General features: G+C 42.4%; 1 protein-coding gene across 2 annotated transcripts in view; it reads right to left on the reverse strand.

Annotated features, from left to right (window-relative positions):
• The window catches only part of IL17REL (interleukin 17 receptor E like), a 142,328-nt gene extending 135,632 nt beyond the window's left edge, over positions 1-6,696 (reverse strand). For both annotated transcript variants that reach the window (XM_029616471.1, XM_029616472.1), the window contains exon 1: positions 6,462-6,696. In XM_029616471.1, the coding sequence (XP_029472331.1) occupies positions 6,462-6,602 (141 nt within the window). In that variant the 5' untranslated portion in view covers positions 6,603-6,696. The remainder of the gene's footprint in view (positions 1-6,461) is intronic.
• Between the last annotated feature and the right edge of the window lie 4,180 nt (positions 6,697-10,876).

A 10,876-nucleotide genomic window follows, 5' to 3' on the forward strand; every position in this document is an offset into this window, starting at 1 on the left:
AAAAAATCTATATCCCTCCTAGGCCCACTGCCTTATTAGCCAAATTGTTACAGAGAACTAGTTTTCTTCAACTTTCACAAATGTATTACCCGACAGAAGTCATGCTTTCTGATCTAAGAGCTGAAAACCAGTCTGGGAGAGCTACAATAACTGCGAATTTACCTGCCTGTTCCACTGCCCTCCTTCCATTGTCCACTAAAATAATGCTCGGGGAAAGGAAAAGATCTGCTTGACAGAATTGGCAAAGTGGATCACATTTTCATTTTGATCCTCCATCAGACTGAGAAAAGTAACAGATATGAATTGCAAAAACTGTGTAGATGAAAAGCAAAAAGAGATGAATTATAAAAACAGTTTAGAAGATGAATAGCAAAACAGAAAAATACAATTGTAGATTTAAAAAATGTCAATCAGGAAGATATTAAACATATATATATATATATATATATATATATATATACACAAAGAGAGAGAGACAATGGGTTCACTAAAACAGGAAGGGATGAGCTGATGTAGAGGGCATCGTTCCAAGGCCATTTGCCTAAATTCATTTATCTGAAATTTTCCTCCTCTTTCTAAATGCGCAAAAGAGCATGTGGGACTTAACAATGCACAGACTTTCACCTGTGGCAAAAGTAGGCGGGATTTATTTGTTTATTTAAAACTTATATTCTGCATTTTCTCAACAAACGCTTCACGGTTTGCATTTTCAAAACTGCACACAGCGTTTTGAAAGGAAAAAGTACTCACAAAGAAGGGGCACATCTCTGGGGGTATATTTTCCCTAGGCAGTTTTCAAAGGGAAAGTACATGCAGACTTTCTCTTTTGGTGCAGGGAAAAGTAGCAAAGGCCTTTCAACTATGTAGGCTGTTTTGAAAATTGCTCCCATACTACACTGCTATAATTATGTAATACTTAGACTATTAAAATTGTATTGGGAAGCCTTATATTAGTAGGATACCATTACACAGCCTTAAATTTGCAATACTCTGGCAGACCCAGCTTTGTATTGAGAGAGAAAGAGAGAGAGAGAGAAGTTTACTATTTATATCAGTGTAACGGGGGAGTGAGGGGTGGGCAGTTTAGGATATACCTTTACGGGTACTTACAGCACATTACACACCTGTGAAGATTTAGTGTCATTAGGTAGAGAGTACAGTCCATAGCCCTCTAAGTTATTAATTTTTTTTCTCTTTTTTTTTTTACGTTATTACGTTAACATGTTATCTCTCCAGTTTTTTTTTTCCAGTTCCTCTATTTAGTTTTCTCTAGTTGTTGCACTATGTTGTCCCCGCCCCTTTTCCCTGTTCTTTGTATTTTCCATCTACTGTTTGATGTAAACCGATATGATGTACCCACTAATATCGGTATAAAAAAGCCTCTAAATAAATAAATAAATAAATAAATAAATAAATAGATAGATAGATAGATAGATAGATAGATAGATAGATTTACCTGAAGATAGCCAATGTAGGAGGATCAACTCTTTTATCCATATACAAAGCACATATGCCTTTGAAAATGTACACCCAAGAAAGTGTTATTATGTTGTTGGCATGTTACTATTTTATGCCCCCTAGGACATCTCTTCATCAGATACATTGATGGCACAGGACTTGCATTCATATTTGCTTGTAAAGACTGCAGACATGATGTTTGGTGTTTTTGTACCAGGGTGAATAAGCATTTTAGAGCGTATGCAAATGAGATGGTATCGAGATTCAATTCTGACCAGACATTTTTGCTTTCTTTCCCCCAGGTCCTGTTGACATCACATTCTAGCCATGCCCATAATGGCTTCCCTGCTTGTTTCTCTGAGTTAACAACGATTCTTTACCTCTCTAGCCATGGCCAGCCATACAGTTGGGATCCCCTGGCCTTGGGCTTGATTTCCTCCTTTCCAAGACCATGAGAATCGGATCCTTGCTCTGAATCTCAAATTTAAGCCAGGCAGATTTAAACGCAGTTTCAATTTCAGTTTTTAGCCCTGGTACTCACCCCTTCTTTCTTCTCAGCAATCAAAAGAGAAGCCCTACATACAAACACTCAATCTTGTTTAACAAGAGTTGCCGCACCCCCCTCCAAACCAGTCTTGATTTATGGATACAGTTTTCTCTCATTCAAGTGAATATGCGCTTAGGGGCGGATTTTCAGAGCCCTGCTCGCGTAAATCCGCCCAAAACCGGGCGGATTTACGCGAGCAGGGCCCTGCGCGCCGGGAAGCCTATTTTACATAGGCCTCCCGGCGCGCGCAGAGCCCCGGGACTCGCGTACGTCCCGGGGTTCTCGGAGGGGGGCGTGTCGGGGGGCGGGGCCGGAGCGCGCGGCGTTGCGGGGGCGTGTCGGCAGCGTTTTGGGGGCGGGTACGGGGCGTGGCTACGGCCCGGGGGCGTGGCCGCGCCCTCCGTACCCGCCCCCAGGTCGCGGCCCGGCGCGCAGCAGGCCCGCTGGCGCGCGGGGATTTACGTCTCCCTCCGGGAGGCGTAAATCCCCCGACAAAGGTAAGGCGGGGGTGTAGACAGGGCCGGGTGGGTGGGTTAGGTAGGGGAAGGGAGGGTAAGGTGAGGGGAGGGCAAAGGAAAGTTCCCTCCGAGGCCGCTCCGATTTCGGAGCGGCCTAGGAGGGAACGGGGGGAGGCAGCGCGGCTCGGCGCGCGCAGGCTATACAAAATCGATAGCCTTGCGCGCGCCGATCCAGGATTTTAGTGGATACGCGCGGCTCCGCGCGTATCTACTAAAATCCAGCGTACTTTTGCTTGAGTCTGATGCGCAAGCAAAAGTAGGCTGATCGCGCTTCTTTTAAAATCTACCCCTTAGCATTTTCCTATAGATATAAAATGGGAGAAACGTTTAGGCTGGTGTTTCTCAACCCTATCCTGGAGGCAAGCCTAACCAGTCAGGTTTTCAGGAGTGCTACAATGATTATAAATGAGATTGATTTGCGTATACAACCTCTCTCATGCATATTCATCATGAATATCCTGATTAGGTATGACTGCAGGAAAGGGTAGGGAAGCACTGTTTTAGGACATTGGTCCCTTTGAGCAGAACTACCCTTCTAGTCCTTGTGCACCTCATGCACCTGATCCTAAGGCCCTCCTCCCAACTCCCAACTCCCCACTCACACACCCACTCCTTCCCCCAACAGGTCTGGATTTCAGAATAGCAAAATATGTAAATTAACCTGGCTCTTAGACCCAATCTATGCAAATATTCACTGTGGATATCCTTAAAACCAGATCTGTTGGAGGGGAAGGCTTCTAGAGCCTGATTGAATATGACCTCATTAGTGCTAACAGTAATATTTATTTATTTATTTGTTTGTTTGGTTTTCTATACCGGAGTATTAGTGTTGGCCTTCACTCCGGTTTACATTGATAACATATGACTTTAACGGGGGTAAATAAGAACCTTAACATAGGACTATAATACAGAATATAATATTACTATTGTCGTCTCAGTTGGTTAACAACAAACATTTTTGTGTGTCTTTGATGAAAGATGCTTTTAGTCTTTACTACTGGCCTTTCTGGCCACATGTAGTCCCAGTTTATAACAAATACAATAAATCCAGAAATTTGTTTTGTTTTTGCTTAGCAAAAGGAAAATAATGAAATTCATTCTAAATGAAACAAGGAAGGAAGAAAAAAAACCATGCATTTACATGGATTTTCTAGCACTTTCCAACATTACCTTAATGAAAGGTTAGATTTTATTCATTTTCCATAGCCTACCATCCATTTTAGGATCATGGAGGAACTTCTCCAACCTGACACCCTCGCCCACCCTCCCCCCAAAAAGAGTTTGGAGCTGATCAGAGCATGTCAGGTAGGGGAACGTATTGTTCCTCTGGATGGATGGACAGATGGATGGACTACGTGCTTTTTACATGTGTTGAAAAGTGTTAGAAATGATCCATCAGTCATTACTCTATCTTCATTTAATATAAAAGATTGATTTCTTTTTACTATCACAAACAAAACAGAGAAAACCTGTGGCAAGTAGGAGCCAAGATGTGACTTTTCCTGCAAGACCCAATATTTTACAAACACATAGCAACCAGAGAAACTGTTATCCACTCCCTGTATGTATAATCTCTTCTCTATAGTCATAGGCTGCAATAGTTTCCTCAGGTCAATAGGCAGCACCCAAGAAAGTACTCTTACTACCTAAAATAAAATCAGTTAAAAAGAGACAACAAAGTAGTTGAGTTGAGACTCTCTCTTTAGAAGGCTAATTAATCTTTTAAAAAATACAAGCTTTCAGGACTAGTAAACCTGAGGAAGGGACTTCAGCAGTCTTCAAGTTTGTGACTTTAAGCATTCACTAGCCTTAGAAAGGAATCAGCTTTATCCAGTTACATTTCTTGGAGGTTTAATTTAAGCTCTTCCTTTAAAATACGCTTAAGGAGAAACTCTACCTGAGGCTCTCTCTCTCCATTGCTGATATTTGCAAGAAGGATTATAGCTATACCATCAAACTTGCTGTATGCTGATAATATAACAACTGGCAAATAATCTACATAAAGAAACTGCTAGACTTCAATAATTCTTGTCACATGATTAACAAAATCACTATTCTCAGAGATTTACATTTTACAGAAGTTTGATTTTCCAGTCACTTTTTTTTTTTTTTTTGCTGACTCTCTACTGCCTCCCTGTGGTAAAAAAATGACAATATACAAGCTTTAATGATGTAGAATTAATTAATTTCAGTTGCACAGTCCAGAAGTAGAAGGTGTTTGATAACAGTAGCCTTAAATTTGAAATTTTTATATCCTTTGTTCTCTGGAGCCCTGATATTTTTGCTATAGACACATCGACTGGGGAAATCCATTGGAAAAGAGGTTTTCTGTCTGCAAGTTCTGTAGAGAAGGTTATACTCTAATAACTCCTTTACATTTCCCAATTCACTTCAATCATTTGTGGTTCTGCTGAAAAGTCTATTAAAAAGTGATATAAGATTAAAACCAATAATGAAGTTGCCTTTCTCCAACATTTGCAAATGCCTTACAAGAATGCTCAGCGCTATATCAGAATACTCAAGTGTCACAAACTGACTTTGGTAAGCAGGACTGTGTTAAAAAAAATCTTTTAAAAATCCATTTAAAATCAGAAACAATTTTAGAAACATAATAAGTAATGGAGTAAAGTTGTTTTGTTTTGTTTTGTTTTTCATTTGAAAGGGTTAACCTTGTGTTGCAACTCATGGTTTATGTAATGAAGTCATTCCTAAAGAAACTGGATAAAAGTGATCCTTTATTTCACCTTGTTCAGCCGCTATTTCTTGTATGGTTTTCAAATCCCAGCTGAATGCTATAATTCACCAGGAGCTGTCAGTATTTTTGCCCGTGCTTATAAATATTTGGCGCTCCTACATGATGTCGGTTGTATTTTTGGTAACTCAATAAACCACATCCACTTGTGTATGCAATTTGGGATTTTATGAGTGTTAGGAAGCAGAGCGCGGGGGAGAGAGAAGGGCATAACACTAGATGGAAAATGAATGTACAGCGCAGAATGAGATGATAAGTGTCCTCTGGAATTCCACGGGAACAAGGCAGCCAATAAACAGGCATAAGGGTAGGGGAGGTAACCTTAGGCATTCAGTGAGCCAAAAAAGTTGACTCGATAGATGGAATGTTAAAAGCAGTAGAGGTCAGGTTCACTTGCAAATCAATTTAAGAAAACAAACCCTGCTTATGTTGCACTAATGTACCCTAATTATGAAAACACTGTAGAATCAGCAGCATGATGATACTAAGTTATGAGATCTTTCTTCACCCTCTCAGAGGATGGAGGCTCTGCTTTATGCACACCAGAAAGATGTTTATCTGCACCCCACCCCCCTCCCCCCAAAAATAAAGACATAAAGCTTTAGTTTAATAGCAGAAATAGCATGAATAATCACATTCTGTTTCCAGCTAAATATTATTATGAACTCTCAAAGAGGAAAAACAAATGCCAGACCTGAAGCATGCAATGTTGATACCCCTGTGATTTGCAATGGCATGTCAGCGACCTGACATTATTTTACAGTATGTGTTAATTGCTACATCATTCACTTTAAAAATGAAGGTAATGCATAAGCCAAAAATATTCAACAGTCGTTTAAAAACCTTCATTCTCAATAACTGATTTTAAAATACCTTTATTCTCAAAAAGTACACCTGACCATATATTTGTCCTACAAAAGTAAATACACTCATAAGATCAAGAAAAGGCTATCATATTTTCTTAGAACGCTGATTATATCTACTACATGGTATTGAAAGCGCCTATAAAAGCTGCCACCCATTTACCTTTCACAGTTTGAATAGTTAAGTGGAAGAACAGAAGCAGATATAAAGGCAATAAGCTGCAACAGGAGAAGGCTATCAAATTTGCTAGAAAGAAATGCTTAAGATTGAATGACAGATGCTATCTAAAAAAAAAACCAAAAACCAGCTCTCTCTCTCTTACCTGAGAACACGTTAGCCCACATTCTTCAATTCTGCTGACTGCTTGACAAGCACTGATGCCCCAAATTAAAAGCAATAAAAAACGGAAATTATTCACAGACATCATGCCCTGTAAACTTTGCTTAGGCTTTGGAATCATCATTTGTGCTGAGGCTGAGTGTTTCCTCCGTGCCAAAATAGTGAACACTGTGGTGCTGCAGGTCCTACCTCCTTTTCAAAGGTCCTTCCCCTTACAACTGGCCATATGATAAATAGTTGTATAGGTGGGGTAATCAGAGGTTTTCACTTTTTTTTTTTCTCATATGTGTGCTGATTGGTTGCTCTGTGGTAACTTGTAGGCTATGACTCATCCCTGACAATCCATTCCTTTCCTTTAGCACGGCAAGAAATTGCTCTACCCAAATGTGGCCACAATTCAAATCAGACTTTTCCCTCTGGATTTCCTAAATTTCCTAATCCACCAATTGTGTAAGACCTAAACTGCTCAATAGAAAACTCCTGTTACAATACAAAGAGGTGAAAGCCCAGATACCAGCCAGTGGTATGAATAGTAGTAAATCGAGAGGGTAGAGGAAGCCGAATAATCTAACAAGGAAAGAAAGGATAGAGCAGATGACACAGCATTTAAAAGTAGGCCAAAGTCATCAGGCAGGGCTTGATGCATAGAACAGTGCACTGTGTTTTTCTGGCCAGCAAGGTATGGACGTGGCATGGAGGCGATATGCTGGAGCCTGCGAGGTTACCCGAGTCACCCATATCACACTACACAGCTTCCCTTCCATGCAGCAACACCAGGTGAGAACAGAGAAATGTTACATCCTATATAGAAGTTAGGGTTGCCAACTCTGAAGGGGGGGGGGGGAACTGCCACACACATGTTCTCCCTAATCCTCTTGCCTTGCCCCAGCCTCCAGCGTTCGGCCCGAATCTTACCCATTTTCCTAACATTCAACTTCCCCCACATTAGCTCCAGCTCCTAGCATTCACCCCTCCTCATTCCCCCACACCGAACCTTCTCACCTTTTTGTCACCTCCTAGTACTCTTCTCTCCTTGCCACCCCCCCCCCCCCCTTAACCCTTCATCAGTCCCCTAACATTCACCTCCACTTGAAACCCCGGTAAGCATTCAGTACTCATTGTCAATTCCCCAGCATTCAGCACCTCCTCATACACCCCAACTTGAATTCCCCTCCCCCTATCATTCACCCCTCCTCTTCCTGGTTCCACAACTTGTCTGGTGCTGTGACCCCACCCCCCTCCCCCTCCTCTCTCTCTATTTCTCTGCAAGCAATAGTGATGGGGAGTCCCAGGAGCAGAGAGAGCTGAGTCTGTAACCCTGACCTCTCCTGTCCCCATGGCAACAGGAGGCTGTGTGGGTAGCAAAGGTGAGGGGGTGCCACAGGTTGGGAGCAGCTGTTTATTTCCTCCTCCTCTGAGCAGTCCTTCTCCCCGCCAGCTGTGTGTTCATTAGCAGAGTCAGCGAACGGCAAGAGGGGCAGTTCCAAACTGGCTTTAATATGGCCATCAGCCATCCCGGCCTGATACAATCTAGCCAGGCCAGCTAAGTATTGACCATTTGGCAACCCTTATAGCAATTCACCAGCAGATCAGCATCTCAAGAGAGGACCAGCTACAGGATAGATACAAACATGGTGGCAGACGTTCTGAGTACTGTGGTAAAGAAAGAACCAGCACAATTCGAGAAACACGTCAGCCATGGCTGCAAGTCTAATTCCAGTCCCTGCACCCATGGAAATGGCAGGTGATGCCCTTGACAACTGTTTTTTCAGAGTCCAAATGGAGAATTATGAAATTGCAACAAGACTGAATGGAAAAGATAAGAAAATAAGGATTGTAATATTTCTGGGCATAATGGGTAAAGAATATAACATAGTGCAGCAGCACCTGCACATGTAACCAGCAGACATAAAATCTTAATATATATATAAAGCAGGGCCTCTGAGAGACATTAGGTGAACTAGGAGGCTGCCTAGGGTACCGGAAGTAGGCAGGGCCCCGCGAGCGCCGCAGTCGATGTGAGGGCATCGCTCGGCGCCCTCAGTCTCTCTGCAGATCGCCAGAGAGAGAGATCATGTGGTAGGGTGACATCACCACCTAGGGCGGCTGAACATCCTTGCACTGGCACTGTTATAAAGCCTTAGAGTCTGGGCACATCAGCACAAGCAACCCAGGCATGCCAAGTAGAGGATAGATACGAAGAGGACAGGGAAAATTTAAAGAAATATATATTCACAAAAATAAAATTACCATGTGGAAGGACGGGATGAGGTAAAGCAGAAAGGGAAGACAGACAAAAACAAAATTAATCATAAAAGGTGGAAGGCAATAGACAACAGAAAACAAAAAGGAAAGAAAAGAAGGAATTCAGAGAAAATGAAACTCAAGAGCTAGGAGATCATGTGATGTCCCTGTTTGGAGAGTTTATTATGCGGATTTCACACTCAGACAGTAGACTCCTTTGAATCCAAGCACAACCCTTTATTATCTTTGCTTGCTCAGTTACTGCTACCTCTGCCTGCCCCCTGACCTTCAGGTCTTCCCTGAATCACTCTAGTTGCCCTGGCAACAAAGGCCTCGCTGAAGAACTGACCAGGATCCTGGGCATGACTTCATCCTAATGAGACTGATCAGTCACTGGGTGCAGGTAGACTGGGGCTCAAGCCGTGTCAAAAAGAGATGCAAATAAGGCAAGTGTCTCCTCCTCGTTTGACGGTATGGACAGAACGTAAGGCACGGCAAGGAGAAGATCACTTGGTGACCTGGTTGCTTTCGGTGCTCCAGGCCTGAGGGAAAGAGAAGAGATGTAGATACTGTGTGAGTAGTGAAGTTCATGTTGGTCTTTCGCTGTACCTGAATGAGCATCCCCGAGGCCCCCTGCTAGAGCGTGCAGTTTCAGAAACAACATTAGAGTAAAAAGTGGTGAGAAATTGAGAGAAAGGGCCATGAGATCAGCCAATACACGGAACTATGCATGAGGCAAGACATTTCAGTCTATATAACATTGCACGAGTACTGTCAAGGCCACCAAAAGGCTGCCATTCTGTGGCCGCAACAGCAGCCACAGAATTTGTCTGTTGTTGCAGAATCACAGCAAACTGACTTTCTGGCTTCCAACCAGCTCTGACTGTTACTGCTTATTTTGTTTCCGCCTGTTGAGCTGACACAGTATCACCCGACCAGCAGCTGCAACTTCTGCTGTCACCAACAGGGGCCTGTATTACTAGGTCATATGACATTGGCAGCAGTCCTAAGTTCTTGTGCCTTTATAGCGGGAATGCACAACTCGAAGTAAAAATGCCATGGAAGCGCTACGTAGAGGGGGAGGGTTGAGGGAAAGTGAAGGCCAGGGAAGGGGAGAGAATGTGAGGGAAAGGATAAACTGGAAGAAATGGATAGGACCAATGGAAGAGAAGGAAGCAAAACTGGAGAGGAGAATAGGGAGATCTCAAAAGAAACTGGAGGGGAGGGAGTAAGTGCAGGAGTTACATGGAGGGAGAGAGACTGGAGAGGAGGGCTGAGGAGAAAAAAAGGCAGGGAAGGATCAGGAGAGACTGAAAGGTGGACATATTGGAGAGGTGGAAGGAAAGAGCGAGTGCAAAGGGAGGGAGAAGAGAAAGAGAACCTGGAAGAAAGGACAGAGACCGGCGAGGAGAATTGGAGAATGAGACAGAAGAAACAAAAAGAGGGAGAAAGAAAAAAGGCATGAAAAATAAAAGAAAACAGAAAATAGAGAAAGGGAAGAAGTAAGGAAAAAAATACCAAAAGAAAATATCCAGACATTCACAACCAAGGTTGGAAAACTATTTCTTTTTTTTACTGTAAAGGATTCAAAACGTTGCTTAACATACAAAGCACAAAATATATTGTAATGTACAACCAAATGCAAAATGTAGTGCAGGATCCTGAAAACTATGCTGCAGAATTTTCTAATCTTTCTTGTAGAATCTACCACTGAGCTGCTGCAGAAAGCTTTTGCATGTGTGTATGTATAAAATGTGAGCAATGACAATAAAAATAGGTCTCCAAAATCTCAGCTTTAGAATTTTTCTGAGCCAGACTCACCTATTGTAATTGCGTTGTTTTAGAGCAAGATATGGTAAGGAGTGATGCCTGGTTAGCAATATCCTAGCTACTTGCATGAGACTACCAGAATCAGCCCCACCACATCCTGACCTCACGTTTGAGCAAAGGCAGATGAAGACAAGTGGATCAGAGCCAGACCGCAGGCTTGTGAGGTGATATTGTGATAGTACCATGGTGTATAATCATACACTATATATGATTGCAGTTTGTGCAATGTTTGGCATGTTTCCAATGCTGGCAGGGAAAGAAAGAAATTCAGCAGCAAGGAGTGTGTAAACTTTGGGGTTTTTAAAAATTCTATCTTTTTTTTTT

Source organism: Rhinatrema bivittatum, chromosome 9 (assembly GCF_901001135.1).
Source record: "Rhinatrema bivittatum chromosome 9, aRhiBiv1.1, whole genome shotgun sequence".
Classification (NCBI taxonomy): domain Eukaryota; kingdom Metazoa; phylum Chordata; class Amphibia; order Gymnophiona; family Rhinatrematidae; genus Rhinatrema; species Rhinatrema bivittatum.